General features: G+C 40.7%; 1 protein-coding gene across 32 annotated transcripts in view; it reads right to left on the bottom strand.

Moving 5' to 3' along the window:
• The window catches only part of TCF4 (transcription factor 4), a 353,993-nt gene extending 347,735 nt beyond the window's left edge, over positions 1-6,258 (bottom strand). For 8 of the 32 annotated variants that reach the window (XM_081801134.1, XM_081801133.1, XM_081801137.1 and 5 more), the window contains exon 1: positions 2,044-2,116. In XM_081801134.1, coding sequence (XP_081657260.1) covers positions 2,044-2,116 — 73 coding nt within the window. Of the gene's footprint in view, positions 1-2,043; positions 2,117-2,758; positions 2,852-3,824; positions 3,917-4,810; positions 4,952-5,232; positions 5,314-6,060 lie in introns of those variants that run through there. The other 24 variants (XM_081801146.1, XM_081801152.1, XM_081801157.1 and 21 more) reach the window with 12 other exon arrangements.
• Positions 6,259-19,927: the final 13,669 nt, after the last annotated feature.

The following is a 19,927-nucleotide window of genomic DNA, read 5'->3' as shown; positions in this document are numbered from 1 at the left end:
TTCAACACCTTAAAATAATCACAGCATCTTCATTAGAAATATCATTAACACGTATTACTAAGGATGAAGTCTCTTCTAGGATTATGCGTGTGTGTGTGCTTGTGTGTGTGTGTGTGTGTGTGTATTTATCTTAAGAACTGTGTAAGTTCAATATATAATCACTTACTAAAATGCATTAATACATATTCATACTTATCCAGCCTGTACTCTCTGTAAACACTTAAACATCATAGCAAGGACTTTATTTAAATGTGAACACAGAAAAGGGACCAGATGCACAGTTGTCTTTTTAAATGTAACACAATTTCATGCTTCTAAATCACTTTACTTTATTAAACCATACCTAAACTGATACACTTAAGTTATTCCAAATGTGTCAGTTTTCACAGAGTGCAAAAGAGTTTTTTGCACTTTGAAAGCAGTCTATCTCTGGGCCTTTCTGACATAATCTACTTTTAGATTTAAGCTGAATACATATTTTCTTAAGTAAAATCATGAAGAAAATTACTGTCAGAGATAAAGTTGGTTACTGTTTTGATACTGTCTAACATGAAAAATTAATTTGTCCACAAGAGATACTTGTACCGATCTTCACTTCAAAGTTGTGTAAAGAATACAACACCAAAATTCGGAAGATATAATACTAAGACAACAAAAAAATGTTAAGTCCCTAAATGGAAAATATAACAGGGTCCAGGACAGCAAAACACAAATATATGTTCAATAGTACTTTTAATCAAAGTGAACCCCAAAATTTAAAGGATAAAATAGATCTATAGGAAGCATCTTATATTCTCTATTACTATAAATCAAATTATAGAGATTTAACTTAGTCTTATGGGGGCCAGAAGAAGGAGAAGTAACTTATTTGGAAATGAGCAACTTTTAAAAGCCACTAATTTTATAGAAGCATACCAATTATACAAATCACAAAGGTGAACAGATTTCTTTCATTGCCAGAGCATCAAATGAAAATTAAGAGATGTGAAATTATATTCAATAGTTAATAGAAAGTTCCACTGGCATCTCACAGCTAAAAGATGTCAACATTTACCAGTCTGACTTAAGAATGGTATTCTGTCTAATGTACTGTTATTTACCACTGCCAGAACTCCCAAAATACTACAGCTGCTTAAAAAGCATAAATGGATTTAAGCCTTAAACCTAAAGGATAGCAGGCAACCATGTATGCCTCCTTCCCATATGAAATTCACTAGACAAAAAAAAAAAAAAAAAACCCCACCATTTTAAGTGAATATCATATTTTCAGTTTTCACTTTAATAAGAGACCTTCAGGGAGTCCCCTATTAAAACTCCTCCTTAGATGCCAGATAATCACTGCGCACACAGATTCCTTTGTGAATAGCGCTAACGTCTTTTTTTAAGCATCACCCAAAGACCTTTCATTTATAAAATGTAAAAGTCCTTCCAAATTTGCAACTTTAAATATAGCAAAAATTCACTGCACAAGGAAATGCTTAGGGAAAAAAATAGCTAAAACACCAAAAAGAATATTTTAAAGATAAATGAATTCATATTTTGCTCTTAGAGAGCAAGAGGCTTTCTATTTACAGCTATGGTTTACAATGCAGCATTCATCTGCAAAGTTAAGTGCTCACTTCTTTAACAGGGTTAATTATATATAGTACCTAATAATTAATATTATTTACAAGGGATTTTCCCTTTTTTTGAAAGTTAGATTTTTCCCTCTATTTTCAAATAGGGAAATAAATTCATTTTCCCCATGTCAACACTGGCCTTATCTTCACGTGTTTGATTACAACTGCATTAGAAAATTGCTTTTAAATTAAGTAATGGAATTCTGAGACAGTTTCCTTGATTGATAAAAAGGCCTAATTTTAATTTTGCAAAAGATAACATTTTGTGTAAGTTATTCTACTGATGGCTAATGAAATAACCATATCATTACAAGCTAAAATTTCAATGACTTTTTCAAAACACTTCAACAGAGCCAAAAATACACAACGAGTGAATAAACAGCTAAGAACATTTAACTACACGCTAAGAAAAGAATTTACATACTTGAGCCAGTAAAATGTCCACTCGCCAAAGAAGTTGGTCCATTTTTCCCACTGCTCACAGGAGGTGAAAACATCTACAAGAAACAAAGAAATATTATTGTCAAAAAGAAGACATTTGTGCCTTCAGAGTTTGTCAAAGATCTTCCATACTCTTACCAAATAGCTTAAGAGTTTATGCTAAGGGTTCGTTTGAGTAAAACACATCACCATCCAACTTAAAACTAAAACAAGCATAACATTACCAGTCACCCCCCCCCCTTTACCACTCTGTCCTTTCTTTTTCCTCAGGTTCCTTCGATTGCCAGCACTAGGCAAGACTGCTACACTTTAAACAAACACAGTCCCCATAGTGTTATCGGGATTCAAGCTGGAGGGCAGCGGCCTCTCTAGAAAACACTAGTTTTACAAAGGAGAAGAACAAAGTTGTTTGTTGTATATTGAAAACCTTGGCCATAAACGTGGCAATGTCCATTTCCATCCCGTATAGGATTTGCCTGTCATATGTGAACCCAAATAAATAGAAAAGTGCCACCTGCACTAAATTCTCATTTCGCCTCTAACATGAGAGCAATTTGTAGCAAGACTCTCTCTCTCTCTCTCACTCTCTCACACTCTCTCTCTCCCTCTCTCACTCTCTCTCTCTCTCTCTCTCCAGCATTTATTTCGACCCTAATTGGTTTCCCTCTTCTTCGACGTATCTAGTGGATAATGCGCACCTTCCCTGAGTCAGAGCCTGCAAAAAGCAAAGGAACGAATGGAGAAAGTGCAGCAAGCAGAAAGGGGGCTACAGAGCTGCCTAGGGCTACGTTTCCTGGCAAAACTTCCGAAAGCCATTTCTCCAGAAGAAGGTCCAGAAGAGCAGCAGCGGCAGCGGCGGCGGGGGGCGGCGGCGGCGGCGGCGGCGGCGGCGGCGGCAGCGGCAGCACCAGCAGCACCAGCAGCACCAGCAGCAGCGGCGGCGGCAGCAACATCAAAGAGCCCCGCTTAGAAGGCGGTTTGGATTTTATTTGTGTGTTTTGTGGATCCTTTTTATTTTGCTTTGCAAATGCATCTTACGCCAAACTCATCTGGCGTTAAGAAGGAATTAACTCCCCTGACAGGTCTGGGACTTGGTTTGGGGAAAGGGGGAGGCAAAGGGATGGAGAGGGACCAACTACAAGCCGTAAAACTCCACAAGTGTGTAAGTTTTGCTTTGTGCTGAGCTCACGGCTGTGCCACTTACCAAGACAGTCTAAAGGATTCTAGAGACTGTCTGATGCTCAGCACACATATACGAGTTCTCAGAATCCTAGGAAAAGATGGAACCAAGAGGACTACAGGTCCTACGAACCCAAAGCATCATCAATTTAAAACTTTAAGAGACAACTGGGTCTCCTATTTTCTCTTTTCCATTTCCAGAAAAAAAAAATCAAATCAAATCAAATCAAACGAGTAGTGCGCAAAGTATGAGTACTCTCATGTTCAGATAAGGCCAAGTTTTAGGGTTGTCTGTTTGTCCTTTCATTTGGGGTGAGATTCCATTATTTTGGAGGTCCGGTGGGTAGGGAATTCAAGGCAAGTAATTACACTCTGGGCGGGGGGGAAAGCCTGAATCGTCCATCACACCCAAAAATTGTAGTTAAAAACTTATCAAAAAGACCTTCATGTTTGCCAAGGATTCAGCCAATTAAAAATTATTCCCGTCCTTTAGACTACTATTGGTTTCTAGCTGAAGTGTTTGGGCTTTTTGTTTTGTTTTGTTTTGTTTCACAGCTGTTGTTAGTTTCCACCGTTCTTTCTTACCGCACTGAAATCCAGTAAATCACTCAGCTCTTTGTCCGTCCCTAAGGCAGCCATTCGCTGTTGGTGATGCATTTTAGCAAAATCACACAAACCTAGAAACATGGAAATAACCGCAATCAGAAAATCCAGTCCCAATCCTTGGAGAAAACACAATCGGATTTTTGGAGACTGGGGGGGTTGGGGGTGGGGATGTGGGGGCGGGCGGGATTAAGGTGGAAAGGAGGGAGGGATGGGAGAGTTTGTTGGTTTTTTTTTTTTTTTAAGATGGAATAGGCAGCAATAGCAAAAAAAAAAAAAAAAAGCGATATTGATATTGTATTTCCAAAGAGACGATCAAAACTGGTAACATCCACTATAAAACCAAATCCGGGAAGGAAAAAAAAAAAAAAAAGCCGCTCTTCAGCGCATCATTTTATGCAACAGGAGGTAGAGAAATGAATGGATCACAGAGAAAAGAGAAACTACTCAGAACGATCCGGTCTCAACTTTCCCCCCACCCTCCACCCCACCCCCCTCACACACACACACACACACTCACACACACGCACACACACGCACACACACCACTCCACTCTGCATTTCAAAGTAGCTATAAAGAAATTAAAGATGAGCGTCTCTGGAGTGAAAACACGTCCAAAGGGGGAGGGGTGACAGGGTCGGCGAAAGGGGGGAGCAGAGTGGAGGGTCGGGTCCTGTAATTGTCCAGCACCCTAATTTGTGAAAGAAAGGGTTGTAAAAATTAAAGTCAGGCCCTTGGCAAAGTCATCGGTCCCTCCAAGTGGCATTGCTGGGGGGGGGGCGGGGGGGTAGAGATGAGGGGGAGGGAAGAGGCGCGGGAGGGGAAGGGGTGTCTCTTCTGGGAGCGCCGGGAGCCGGGAGCCCGCGGCTCCGGAGGCGCGGAGCCGCGTGCGGAGCCGCCGAGCCCCAGCCAGCCCCGCGCCGCCCGGCGCATCAGCCCGCCGAGCCCCGCCGGCGCCGGTACCTACCGCCCGCGCGCGAGAAGGGGCTCTCCGTGCACCGCCGGCGCCGAGGCGGCGTTCATGTCTAACCACTGCCTCCACCACCACCACCTCCTCCTCCTGCGCCCGCGCCCGCTCCTGCTCCTTCCCCGCCGCCGCCGCCGCCGCCGCCGCCGCCGCCACTACAGATCCGCAGACACACAGCCAAGATCCCTGACTCTTAACACCAACTCTCTTCTCCGGGGAGGGGAGGGGACGAGGGAAGGGGGGAGGGGGAAACACGCCGAGGCGCACGGAATTGCAAGTTCAGCAAAGAAATGGGTGGGGGGGCTCCGGCGGGGAGACGCGGCTCACTCGGGTCGGGCTGGCTGGGATGCACCCCCCCAGAAAAAAATCTCAACACCTCCCCCGCCTCGCAAAAAAAATACAAACGAAAATTCATCGAGCACCTCATTTTCCCTCAGATCGTCAGTTACAATCTGAAGCCTGAACAGTTCAGTTTTTGCCCGTTTCATCCATCGGAGGCACTTTGAAATTTATTCGAGTTTACATCCCCTCACTTCTTTCTTTCTCTGACTCTCGTTCCCTCTCACTCACACATCCACACACAGCAAAGCAAGTTTATACTAGGCTGCAAATACACGTGATGCAAAAAGACTTTGCCAAGAGGAACAATATTTTTCTTTTCCATATATAAACCAAGCCACATTTTGCTGGGGAGATTTTCATTTCGGTAGTTTTGCATTGGGGGCGAAACCTAAATTGCATACTTTCTTTCCCCTCCCTTTTAAGTCACAGATTAGTATAGCTGCAAACTTCGCCAAAAAAAAAAAAAAAAAAAGGCAATTTTTGAGGGTGGATGTTGTTTTGTTTTTACACTTGAGTTCCTAGCCACGCTAAGTCCCCGTTCGCCAGCACTGTAAGTTTTGAATTCAACATTTACCATTACAGGCCTTGCATGCTCTTAAAACATACTTTTTCACATCACTTTTTAGGATTAAAATTAAGCTTCATAATTCTATCGTTTCGTAATAACAAGCGTGCTTTATCCAGTATATGCAACATACGCTATTTTAACGTGTGTTAAAATACACATTTCTGAAACCCTGTAATTGCTAGATGTGCAAGTACATACACAAAATGCATGCACACACTTTTTCCCATTGGCAATTATTTAATAGGTTGTTCCTTTTGTTTTAATAAAACATTGGGATCGACATTTTAAAAATTAAATTCAATTACAAACAGTTTACTCTGACAGCAAATTGTAACGTTACCTTAAATGGCCACAAATATGCTCACAATATTCCAAGGAAAGTGACTTTAAAAAGAAAGACAAAAATCTTCTGCAAGTACTTAGTATCTCACATGTGTATCCCCCAAAAAAGTATTTTAACTGGTACTCAGTTCTGCTCCAGGGATATCCACAGAATACAAGATTATGCACCTGGCTCTGGTTTTTGCATTTTCCACCATAAAACTGCAACAAAATTCCCTCCCCCAAAAAAGAAATCATTAAAAAAAAAAATCCAACAACTTTTTCTTATTGTTTATAAAAAAAATATCAATACAGGATAGTTAGAATTTTTCCTCAAACAAATCTCGTTGGTGGGTTTTTTTTCTTCTCCTCTTATAAAGTCTTAAACTTGTTCCAAGTTTAGAGGTGTCTCATCATCATCATCCTCCTCCTCCTCATCATCATCACCATTGACTCCCCCGCGGAGTCACATTGATAATAATAGGTTTCCCTGAAAGATACATTGTAATCCATTCACATCCGGGCACTGCGGGCTTATAAAGAGAAGGCGCTGCGGCCGCGGCTGCTCCTCCAGACAATGACTGGGGAGGGGCGGGGCGGGAGCGAGCGGCCATAGAGTAGTAAACAGAGAGCCTAGAGAGGCACCCAAGATGGCGGCGCGTGCGGGCCACGCCTCCTCCGGGAGCGGAGGCGGGTGGCGGAGCTCCGTCTGGTGTCGCGAGTGGGGCCGAACCGTAAGGGCTCGTGAGGTTGGGGCTGTTCGCAGGCCCCGTGCTCTTGCGCTCTTCTTCTTGTTCCCTTTCCTTAGTCTTCCTTATTTTTTGTTTTTGTTTGTTTGTTTTACTCAGAAGTGTAGTTTCTAAATAAATTAAGGCATTATACGCCACAGAGTTCCTCAGGGGAGTGAGATCCCCTGGCCCACCCTGAAGGGAGGCTGGGGAGAGGCCGCGCTGGTTCCACCAACAGAAAGCCAGAGCCCGGATTCTTCCGCAGTGTGGAGCCAGTCCTCGTAGCCAGGCTTGCGCAGCGTGGGAAAAGGCCGCTGAACCATGTTGTAGTTCCTGGGCTTGAAGAGGGGTGAGGGTCCTCTCCTCCACTACCCCACCCCATCTTTTTCTAGGACCCTGGAAGAGTGAGAACTTTGTAAGTCCAGGAGGTCTTCACTCGGAGAGGACTTTAGTTCATTGCGTCGTAGACTCAAATCGAGTCTGTACCATGAACCACTACTGACCCAACTTACAGTTCTGGCCAAGCAATTACCTTCTCTAGCCAGTTTTCTGCTCTGTGACATGCAAATAATGATCAATTTACGAATTTCATGAGTTAAAGGGATACAGATAAAGAGGGAGCCACCACAGAAGAAAACTTCCCTTTCCATCTCTAGTTCCTCGCTAAACCAACCGATATCGCTAATCCAGTCCAAGGGTTTTAAAGGGAGATTTCGCTATTCCACCAGTATATTAGTAGCCCCACAGGAGAAAAGCGAGTAATAATAATGATGGGTTAACACTTACATAGTGGGTTTACTATGTGCCAAACACTGTTCTAAGAATTTCTCAAATGTTGGCTGCTCTAATCCTGAGAATGACTCTATAGGGTATTTTAAAAATATTTTTATATTATATATTTTATATACAGAGAATCAGAAGCAAGCCATGTTGAGTGGCTTGACCCACGGCACTTTGGTAAATGACACAAACTTGTCTAAAATTACACAACTTTATTAAGTGATAGAACCCACGTTTGAAGCCAGGCAGTCTGGGATCCGAGTCGACATTCAGCCACCTTCCTATACCATCTGGCAGCAGGAACCGCCTAATCTCCATTTTCTGATGCAATTTTGTGGCAGTAACAGAGTTCAGATCAATTTTCAAGATCTTTAATTCATATGTAAGTTTTTAGAAAACAAGAATTAGGGCATTTATAATTTGTTTCCTGTGTATTCACACATTGTGAAGATTCTTTTCTTCGATCCCCATTCCATGTTCTCATCTTAAAATAAATTTTACATGTAGACACTACTTTACACTGCATTATCACTGCATTTTCTGTGATCCTCAGAGTAAGCCTCTACAGGGCTGTACTGAGATGATGTAATAAAAAGTTCACAAACATTTGTTTAGGAGAAATATTCCACTGGTTCTACCTCTAATCAACTCTGTGACCTAAGGCTTGAAGTCAATGTCTTACCGTAAAATACAGAGGCTGGAAGATAATCCCTTAAGATTCTTTCTTAAGAAAGAATTAAGAAAGAATTCTCCTGAATTTCAAGGGGAATAAATGGTCTGTTTGGAAAGAAATGGTAGGATCATGTCTGAGACCTAAATGCATACAACTGATGGCTAGCACTATTTTTTTTTAGATTTATTTATTTATTTGAGAGAGAGAGCAGGAGGAGAAGCAGAGGAGGAACAGAGGGAGAGAGAGAATCTCCAGCAGACTCCCTGCTTGGCATGGAGCCCGAGGCAGGGCTCGATCTCACAACCCTGAGATCATGACCTGAGCTTAAATCAAGACTTGGATGCTTAACTGACTGAGCCACCCAGGCGCCCCTAGCACTTTTGTTTTAATAACACCCGACAGTCTGAAAACCATGCAACCACCCTTCCTATCTGAAATTCAGGGACAAATGTGGATTGCTTTTGGTTTTGTTTTGTTTTGTTTTGTTTTCCCCCCGAACTATCAGAAGAATAGATATATCTACAAAGTTATACTTACGAAGATTAGAGACACCTTAGAAAGAAAGACTCAATAGAATGTTGTGAAACTTGGATAAAAAGATAAGTGTAGCAGATATGTTTTGGGATCCATCTACAGACTCCCTTCTTTAAAAACCTGCCTATAAATCCTGATATAGAGGTAGAACTTGTTGTGGGTACCACATGACTCCTTCCTGTCCCAGTCTCACCAGCCCCAGCTGATTGGATCACAGGAACTAAAAGAGGAAGAGATTGACAGTAGTCTATGCTGAGTGATAGATCTGACTTGTTGGAGTCAGCTGGCCAGGGCTGGTGCCAGGAAGCCAAACCATGTGAGCCATGGTTATGGGGAAACAAGAACCATGAGTAAGCAGAGGAAACTGCTCTTCAGATAAGAAAGATCTTGGAAGTTCTGAGAAAAGAAGACAACTTGAGTCCTAGGAAGAAATGAGTAGTAGAGATCCTTTCCCAGTTATTATGAGGGCCACCTTTCCTCCTGTCACAAGATAGCGGACTCCTGTAGTGTTCCCCTTCCCCAACTGAGCTAACCTGAGTACTTTTCTGACCCTTGCCACTAAAGAATTTAGAAAAGCAAAAGATTCTTTAGATTTCAGCGTTTCTAAACAGTCCTTAACATTAAAAAAATATAATAAGTAGTGACCACTATTCTAAGGTGTAAACACTGGTCCACTTCCACATGGTAGCAATTCTGTCCAATTAATTGTGCCTCATATAGTCAGGACAGTATATACAAATGTCATCCCCCTTTCTACTGTGTTGTAACCTTGAGCAAATTTCACATCTTGTCAGAAGTAAAAAAATTAACTTGTGTTCAGTACTTTACATGATTGGTTAAAATCAAATGAGATGGTAGAGATGAAAGTACTCTGAAAATGACAAATTATTATGAAATGTAAGGCATCATTCTTGCATAAACTAAGTTGATGCCTAAAGATAACATTTAATTCATAGGTTTATGGAAGGAGTGGCAAATATTGAAACCCAATGAGTCATAGAAAAGAACAGACATTGAAGGGGGCTTGGACCAAACCCTTGAGTTTAGTTCAAAATTTCAAGGTCACATCACTAATGAGTTACAGAGGCAGAAGTAGCCCTCCCCTGTAACTGAATGCCAGTCTAGAATGCCATACCATTCCTCTTCAAATTTCATCCAGTTGGATCTCCCCCAATCTTGTCCATGTTAAAAGAAATAAGCAGACAAAACCACACACACACACACACACACACACCCAGTTCCTTGATGATCTAATTAAATTCATCCAAAAATTCAGCAAATAATTTTTGGGTGTCTACCTTGTGTCACCATTTCTTCTTTTAGGCCCTGAGGCAAAAATGTAGTCAAAAAAAAATCAGGATGATATAAAAGTCAAGGACAGGCTTGACTGAATGGCGAAGGCACAGTGAGCAAAATACGGCCTGTAGAAGAAGATATGTGGGAAAGGAAGGGCTATCCCGGTATAATTTTAGGTTGATATATCAAAAAGGCACAACCATCAAGGACCCTAGACTGAAGCCCCACAGACAATGCAAGGCTGAGTCAGACAAGAAGGACAGAAGAGGAGGGATTAGTCAGTGTGTGTGGAAGAAGTCCAGAACTTTGGGGCGCCTGGGTGGCTCAGTCGTTAAGCATCTGCCTTCAGCTCAGGTCATGATCCCAGGGTCCTGGGATCGAGCCCCGCATCGGGCTCCCTGCTTGGCAGGAAGCCTGCTCCTCCCTCTCCCACTCCCCCTGCTTGTGTTCCCTCTCTCGCTGTGTCTCTCTCTGTCAAATAAATAAATAAATAATCTTTAAAAAAAAAAAAAAAGTCCAGAACTTCATGACACACAGGCCCACCTACCCAGGGCCTTTTGCATTTGCTGGTCCCATGATTCTTTCTCTTGGTGGCTCACACAACTGGTTTCTAACCATCCTTCTCGTCTCAGCTTAAACATCACTTCTTCCTAGAGATCTTCCTAACCATTCTGTCTGAAGTAAGCACCTCTCTTGTTATTCTCTGCCACATCAGTTTTATATCCTTAGTGGCACCTTTCTCAATTGGGATCCTTTTGTTGATATATTTACCTTTATATTGCCTGTCTTCACCATGAGACTGCAGACTCAGTAATGCAGTTACCACATGAATCTTGTTTACTCTATTTTTCCACACCTAATGCAATGCCTGGCACATATTAAGTATTTGATAACTATTTGTTAAATAAGTGGATCAAGAATCTGTCTTTATTCTTAATACGCACACTTTATACTGAAGAGTATAGCTTTCATACCTTTTCAAATCAGGCTCTCTTTAAGGTTTCATGTTAGCTTGATTTCATTGTTGGTAAATGTTGCTGGTGAATATTCAGTGTGACTTGAAACAGGCCACGGGCCTCTTGTCACCTCAATCCCAGACCCTAAAGGATAACTGCCTTAATTTACCCAACCCTGAAAACAGTCTCTTCATTATTATGAATGCATTAAAACCTGCTGTCATAGTATTGCTTCACTATTATAACATTTTATGGATGAGAACACTGAGGCTTGGGAGTACAACAAATTTCCTGAAGTCACACAGCCACTACATGGCAGAGCTAAGATTCAGGCACAGGCCGACCATGCTTCTGTTTACAGTTCAGTGGCATGTGTCATGGCTTTAACAAGCTTAACAAATCATATGGTTAACAAACCATAACAAACCTTCCTTATTGGACCTAGGCACACAATAGGGCAGAATTTTTATTTTATCTATTTTTAGATGTTTTGGGGGTTTGGGAAAGGGAAAGGTAAAAAAAAAAACACACACACAAAAACAACTTTCAGTCTTAGTGTCCAAGGAGTTTTTTTAAATAGGACTCAAAAAATTTAGTGCTAGCTTTCTGGAAGTTTTCCTTCTAATCATAAAACTGTTTTCTCTGCTATAGTTTGAATGTTCTATTTTAAGGATTTTGTCATGTTTTGAAGGACTTACAGATTGGGAAAATAAGGCAGGAACAGAGTCCCAGAGGAGAAACAAAGTTGTTGTGTATAGACCATTTTGTCTGCACCCGGGAGGTCTCATTCTCCCTTGTGTGTGCTGCAGATTTAAAAGTTCAAGATGTGCAGACTTTTTCTGCAGTTGGCCATGACCTCAAGTCATGGCACCTGTCACTGAGCTATAAGCATGGTCTCCCTGTGTCAGAGTCTCAGCTCTTTTATGTAATAACCATGTGGCCTTGGGCAATTGGCTGTATCCACAAGCTTCATTTTCTTCATCCACAATATGGGTATAACAATCTGTCATGAAGTTATTATGCCAGATTAAATATAAGAGTATTAGCAGATGCACCTGGCACAGTGCTCATCCAATGACTATAACCTAGCAATTATAATATATACTCTTTAGTGTCACAGTTTTCAAATTTCAGACCTCAACTCTTTAATGGTCAGGAAATTGATTTACTGGGTTTGTTCAAAGTGAAATAGAACAACATAGACAATATCAACATGCATTGCATGAATTAAGGGTAAGTGTTGTTTTATAAAAGCCTGTTTCAGGGGCGCCTGAGTGGCTCAGTTGGTTAAGCGTCTGCCTTCGGTTCAGGTCATGATCCCAGGGTCCTGGGATTGAGCCCTGCATCAGGCTCCATGCTCAGCAGGAAGCTTGCTTCTCCCTCTCCCACTCCCCCTGCTTATGTTCGCTCTCTCGCTGTCTCTTTTTCTGTCAAAAAATAAATAAAAATTAAAAAAATAAATAAAAGCCTGTTTCGGGTGAATATATACAGCAAAGCATATGCATACGAAGTTAATATAAAAAAATATTTAGGGTCATCTGGGTGGATCAGTCAGTTAAGCATCTGCCTTCAGCTCAAGTCATGATTCCAGAGTCCTGGGATCGAGCCCCACGTCGGGCTCCCTGCTCAGCGGGGAGTCTGCTTCTCCCTCTGCCTCTCCCATGCCCTCCTCCCCGTTTGTGTTCTCTCTCTCACTCACTCTCTCTCTCAAATAAATACTTAAAAAAATATTTAAAGCTGCCACTTTAGTAAATGGGCTTCATTGCTTTGCTAGCAAAGGTATTCATGAAGCATATCCTGGGATCATAATGGAGAAGAGAAATGAAAGCAGATCACCTCCTCATTCTATCTCTTCTCTTCTCAAACTGCATATTATTTCAAAACCAACAGCTACCCCCCACCAAAGAAAAGGAGATGAATGAAAAAATAAATGTTTTAAAAAAAATTAAACGATGTAGAAAGAATACAAGGAATTTTAGAAAACAACAAGAGAAACTTTCGCCTATTCAAAAGTGCAATAAAACTGATTGAACTTAATATACTTAACCTGCTTTTTAAAAAATCCTTCAAAAGCTGTACTCCCCTCGCTACTCCCACTTACCTCTGTAACTTTATCTTGATGTCTTTCACTAAAGGAAGTTTCATCTCTAGTCAGTTAACCATACAGCATACCTTTATTGAGCGGTTTGTCTAAGAAAAGTGCTAGCAAGATGCAGTGAGTAATTCAAGATGAAAAAACAGAACCCCTGACCTCCTAGCATCCCATCCTAGTAGGTAGGCCAGACATATAAATCACCCCAACTCCTAACACACTGAGCTGAGAGCTATCAAGACATAAAATTGTCCTACAAGATATAGGCTAATGAGTAATTACCAGGTGGAGAAATCTAAAGACTTAGAAGAGACGAGGTTAGAGCTAGATTTGGAAAGAGAAGTGGTATTCCTTTCAAGCAGGTAGAGAGAGAAGCACATTCTGGGCTGAAGTGCTAAGTCTGGCAAAGACTAAGGACTGGCTAAGGACTAAGGGTCTTGTTAGGGTTCATGAGTAGAACTAATGTATTAAAATTCAGTTGGCAAACTTGGACCCATTAGCTTTTATTCCTGATGCATGGAACCAGGAGGGTCATGCACATAGGAAGAGTGATCAGATATGCCTTGAGAAGATCATTTGGGAAACAATATGGACAAAGATGAAGGTAAGAAGAAAAGGAAGGCAGAACCAGGTTAGAAACCTATTAAACTTCTTTCAACCGGTGATTGTGAGAGTCTGAAAGAGGGCTGTGCTATGGCTGTGGAAACTAGAAGAAATCATTCAAGAGACGTTGTGTCTAGGTTATTAGAAAAGTTACTTGGGGGGCTCCTGGGTGGCTCAGTCGTTAAGCGTCTGCCTTCGGCTCATGTCATGATCCCAGGGTCCTGGGATCGAGCCCCGCATTGGGCTCTCTGCTCGGCGGGAAGCCTGCTTCTCCCTCTCCCACTCCCCCTGCTTGTGTTCCCTCTCTCGCTGTGTCTCTCTCTATCAAATAATTAATTTTTTTTAAAAAGTTACTTGCGTTACAAAGCAACATAAAAATCTATTCAAACTGGCTTGAATAGTAATGGGCCTGCAAATCTAAAAAGTCTAGCACCATCAATTAGGACTTCAGCTTTGTATCTCCACATTTTTCTCAACTCAGCCTAACTTTTTATGTTAGGCTAACTCCCTCATGTTCCCCAAAATTGTTACCATCAAACACTGAAGCAATAAACTTTTTTGTTTGCTTTCAGGAGGGGATAGTTGCTTGTTCTCCCTAAGCTTTGATACTAAAGCCTCAGTTGGGACACTAAAGCCTCAGCTGGACTCTGACTCTACTATCCTAGGAAGACATTTGCTTTTGACCCAACCAAGTAATGACTGGTTACATTCACCCCTAAATAATTATGTTGATAAGGCTCAAACCAATTAAAGCCCACTCTTGGAGTTAAGGTGAAGCCAGTCCTATCCAACCCACAAGGTTTCTATACTGGGGGGAAGAGAAGATGGATACTGGAGAGGCAAGCACAAAGTTTGCCAACCTTTCTGGACATCCATGCCACTATGCATTTCTTCGCATCTTTTCTCTTGCTTGAACTGATCTCCCTCATGTAGTTCCCTTGAATAACTCCTACCTTTACATCAAATCCAGCTTAATTCTTACTTTCTCTTTGACGTCTGCTCTGACTTCTTGATCTTCCCCATCTCTTCCTCCTCTGAAACTAACTCATTTACTTAAAACAAAAACTTTTTTTAAAAAAAATTGTGGTATAACATATATACAGTAAAAAGTAAAAATCTACAAAGGTCGATAAATTTTTACATGCACATATACCAGTGCAACGACCACCCAGCTCAAGATACAGAACATTTTCAGCAACCTGAAAGGCTACCACCTTTACCTTCACTGTCCTTACCTATGACTGTGACTTGCATTGCCAGAAATTAGTTTTGCTTATTCTTGAACTTGGAATTATCCAGTATCTATCCATGTGCATCTAGCTTCTTTCACTTATCATTACATCTGTAAGATTCATCCATGTAGTTGTGTATAGCAACAGGCTATTCTTTTTTATTGTTGTATAGTATTCCATTGTAGTAATATACAACAATGTATATGTTCATTCAACACCCCCCAAATTCAGGCTTTCCAAATTTTGACTGATACGAGTAAAGCTACTTTGAAAATTTTGTACATGTCTTTTTGTGGATATATACACTTAATTATCTTGAGTATGTACCTAGGATATCCTATTATATACCTGGAATTGTTGGGTCACAAGTAGGCATATTTTCGTTTCAGGAGACACTGCCAGACAGTTTTCCAAAGTGGTCTGACCAATTTTTACTTGCACCAGCAATGTATACAATGAACTAATTTACTTTTAAAATAAACTATTGTGATCTATTTATTCATGTGTTGGTATTGCTTCATCAATTAGACTCTAAACCTCTAGAGGGCAGAGACTGTCAGAGTTCTTCATTGTTCCAGCGCCTAACATTGTGTTCTGCATGGGCATAATGAATGATTCCATCAATTTTCAACAAAACTCTAGCTATGACTTTTTAAAATTATATATTTATTATTCTGTTATTAATTCATAATCAATAATGTAATTAATAATAACATGTTCTCCCTTCTCACTTTTGGGTATATATCCAAAGGAACTGGTAATAGGATCTCAAAGAGATATTTGCACACCCATGTTCATTGCAGTATTACTCACGATAGCCAAGAGGTGGGAGCAACTTAAATGTCCATCAGTGAATGAATGGATAAAGAAAATGTGATAGAAAGTAATATTTATTCAGTCTTTAAAAAGAAGGAAATCCTGTCATATTCTACAACATGAATGATTCATAGGATATTATGCTAAGTGAAATAAGCCAGTCAGAAAAAGACAAATATTGCATGATTATTATATATCTATGAGGTACCTAAGGTAGTCAAATTCATAAAAACAGAAAGTAGAATGGTAATTGCTAGGGGCTTGGGGGAGTCATTCAATAAGCATAGAGTTTCAGTTTTCCAGGATGAAAATTTCTAGAGATCTGCTGCACAACAATGTGCATGTTGTTTGTTAACACTACCATATACTTAAAACTGGTAAGGATGGTATATTTTATGTTATGTGGTTTCTATCACAATAAAAAATAATGATGGATTTTCTTTTCATTTTAGAATTTTAAAAGTTAAAACTAAGTAATTTTTAAAATACTAAAATGAAAAGAAAATGCATTATTTTTCATTGTGGTAAAAACATGAAATAAAGCAAAATAAATATACTATAACACACACATATATTCACAATAAACAAAACAATGTGGTCATTATTTCTCTCAAGTTCAATTTTTCCCAGCAAATTTTGAGGATCTAAATTTTACTGATTTGATTCTTTAATCTATTTTTGGTTAGTGACAAATGTTATCATTTATCATTTATCAACTTTATCATATGCTGTTTTACCCATTTACAGATTGAATTTAGGCTGTATAGTTCTACTAATAGGATTTGATAAAGATTACCTTTTGTATTTATTTCTTAGCTCACCCACAAGAAACTTCTGAACAGTTCTCCTTGGGTCTTCTAGGATTGCACCACCGGCAAACTCCACTCTCATTTCTTCCATATTTCAGTTGCTTCTGTGGCTGCTTTCTCTTCCTATATATTGTTTGGGCTCTTTGTCTTTCTGCCTTAAAATTTACTGATGAGTTTCCAGATTAAACTAAACTACCCCACACTCCTCTTTCGTGGGATAATTTGTGGCTTCGACAAAGCTACCTGTTTGGATGCCCTCACTGATTGTTCTTTCACCTCTGCAGGAGACCTAGGAGCCTGCTGACTTCCATGATGCTTTGCAAACTTTCATGAGTCTCACAATAATCCAGGAGACTTGTCAAAACTCATCCTCTGGGCCTTCAATCCCAGAGGTTCTGATTAGCAAATCTGGGGAGGGAAAGGGACCCATGCTCTAACCCATGCATTGGAGCTAGCTGGCTCAGTAGAGGCCACTGTGCACATTCTTCCCAACTCCACATTCAGTGATGTCACATAGCTTGAAATCAACCAGGTAGGAGTATTTATAGCACTGAAATCAGCAAGTGCTAAAAATCAGAATTCTGCCCCCACCTCACCTCTCCTTCCCCCCAGTAAGCTAGATGTTAAACATTTACCAGCATGTCACCAAATGCATGACTTTGCAAGCAGCCAAGTGATGGTGATTTTGTCGTTTGAGTTGCATGTGTGCAGACACACACACACACACACGCACACACATGTCCAGATTTTTTAACCAATATGAAATAGTTGCACCTATTCTGCAACTGCTAGGATTTCAAATGCATGATGAGGTCAAACCGTTTCTTTTTTAAGAAAGAGAGAGAGCACGCGTGCATGAGTGGCAGGGAGAGGCAGGGAGAGAGGGAGAGAGAGAATCATCCACACCCAGCACAGAACCTGATGAGGGGCTCCATCTCACGACCCTGAGATGATGACCTGAGCTGAAATCAAGAGTCGGATGCTTAACTGACTGAGCCACCCAGGTGCCCCAGTCAAACCATTTCTTGGGTCAAAAACTCTTGATCTATCTACCTATCTTTCCATCAATCTATTCATCTATCTTTAATATATCTGTACTTAATCTACATTCACATCTACATCTATTTTGATAAATCCAGTATGTGCCACTTCCCCAGATTGTCTTCATACTCTAGGTAATTACTCAATCAAAGGCATCCATTTTACTTACAAAAATCAGGAGAGAGAACTGGCAAGCCTAGTCCATTCCTGCTGGGACTTCTTTGAGTGCCCCAGAGTCACTACTGATAGCCAGTCCTAGGCCATCTGATGGCATCATCCACAGCCACGATGATGCTCTTGCCGGTGGGAGCCTCTCAGAGATCACATTCCTGCTCCTTACGTGTGAGCTCCAACAATACACACTTTTGCCCATATTCACATGTGTGACTTCTAGGCCAAGGAAGCTGGTCCAAATGGGCTTCTTACCTCAGCCATACTGGGCAGAGGTGGTCATCCCCATGTTTCCTACACTAGAGTATCTAGGTTTTGCCACCCAACCAGGCTTCTTTTCCCTTGGGGAACATTCCACTCTGGAAGTCTTGTAACATACTCCTCCCATCAGGCTTCAGACATGACAGTTCTAACACAGCAGACAGAGAGGTTCTAACCATCCTACTCTGAGAAAGGAAGGAGCAGGTAAGATCCCTATCCTCTCAGAAGGCTCAATGAACCGCATTCAACTTGCTCTCCTCTTCTCAAGTGACCAGCTATGCTTACCAAGGACTCTTAGAAGTGGTAATTTTTGTTGGAAACTTAAAAGATCCTTCTACTCTCTTGCCCTTGTTCCAACCAGGTTTCCTAGGCTTACAGTCCATTACTGAGAAAAGTAAATCTGTTTCAGAGTGGCCATCTGTGTCCACTTCCTGACCAAGAAGTGATTGTAAACTCTCTTTGAAAAAAAAAAAAAGTTTAAGTTCTTACTCCCTATGCTATCCATAACTAACCTATCTAGTCATCAGGGGTTTTAAAATATAAATGGGACAGTGCTATAATTATTTGAATTCCTTTCCTTTCCTTTTTTCCCTTAGTATATCATGCCATGTTTTCACATCACTATACATAGGTTTGCCTGATTCATGTTAATGCCTGCATAATATAGGAAATATATAGTATTATCACACTTAATGTGTACCAAGCACATCTTTAAATATATTTAGTTCTCAGGACCACACTATATGAGGTAGGTGGTATGTGGACTCCGTTTTATAGTTGAGTAAACTGAAGTACAGAGAAATTCAGTAACTTGCTCATGATCCTAAATTTAGTAGATATCCAGAGGCAGGATTGGAATCCAGGCTGTCCATGGCCTTAACTCTCTTGCCCCGGGCCATGGTATGACTGTACCACAGCTTTTTTAGTCATTGCTTTGCTAATCCTTTCCAGGTTGTAATCTTTGTTGGCATCCCCTGCTAACTAGCACATTCTTGGATGCCTCTCCTGCCTCACAATGATGTGTATTTAGGGAATTAAAAAATAACTGTTATAGTAGCTTACCTCAAAATTAAAGTAATTATTAGATAGATGACTCTCCTTTAAAAAATGTTTTGTATTCCAAAATCTCAGTAAAAATTACTTTTGGGTTATCACCAGCTTTGGCAAACCACATTACATCCACGGGCCATTACCATCGATAATTGAGAACTCACACACGCGTTAATCAATCATTTATTCCTGCCTCCCATCTCTCCTGCATGGTTCTAGATGTTTCCTATCTCAGTGTTAGTTTGGGGGAGATAGTGAAATTGTATCACCCTTTGTAGTCCAAAAAACTGTCATCGCAGATACAATGAGTTAGATGAATTTAGAAAGGTGGGTGGGAGTGGGCTGGGGTGGGGAGGGGATTATGCTGAAATCCATTTTCACTGGCAACAATTTTATACTATGTAGCAACATTTCCTTGTCTACTAAAGGTATACTTTCTACTCTTTCTCAGAAGCTCAAGAAAAAGAGAAATGAAAATGAGCACAATGTAAAATGTAATAGACTATGCTTCTCCATTCAATTCAAGATGAAACTTTCCACTTTGGGATAATAAAAAAAAGACTGGATTAAGAATAATAAAACTGAGTTCAGGTCTTACCAACTGTGTGATCTTAGACAAGGTTTTCTTTATTTATTTATTTATTTTTATTTTTTTACTTTCATTTTTTTATTGTTATGTTAATCCCCATACATTACATCATTAGTTTTTGATGTAGTGGTCCATGATTCATTGTTTGTGCATAACACCCAGTGCTCCATGCAGAACGTGCCCTCCTCAATACTCATCACCAGGCTAACCCATCCTCCCACCCCCCTCCCCTCTAGAACCCTCACTTTGTTTTTC

Source organism: Leptonychotes weddellii, chromosome 13 (assembly GCF_054177405.1).
Source record: "Leptonychotes weddellii isolate Sample4059 chromosome 13, ASM5417740v2, whole genome shotgun sequence".
NCBI classification, from domain to species: domain Eukaryota; kingdom Metazoa; phylum Chordata; class Mammalia; order Carnivora; family Phocidae; genus Leptonychotes; species Leptonychotes weddellii.
Note: the sequence above shows the minus strand (reverse complement) of the source record. Positions and strands in the feature narration are given on the sequence as shown.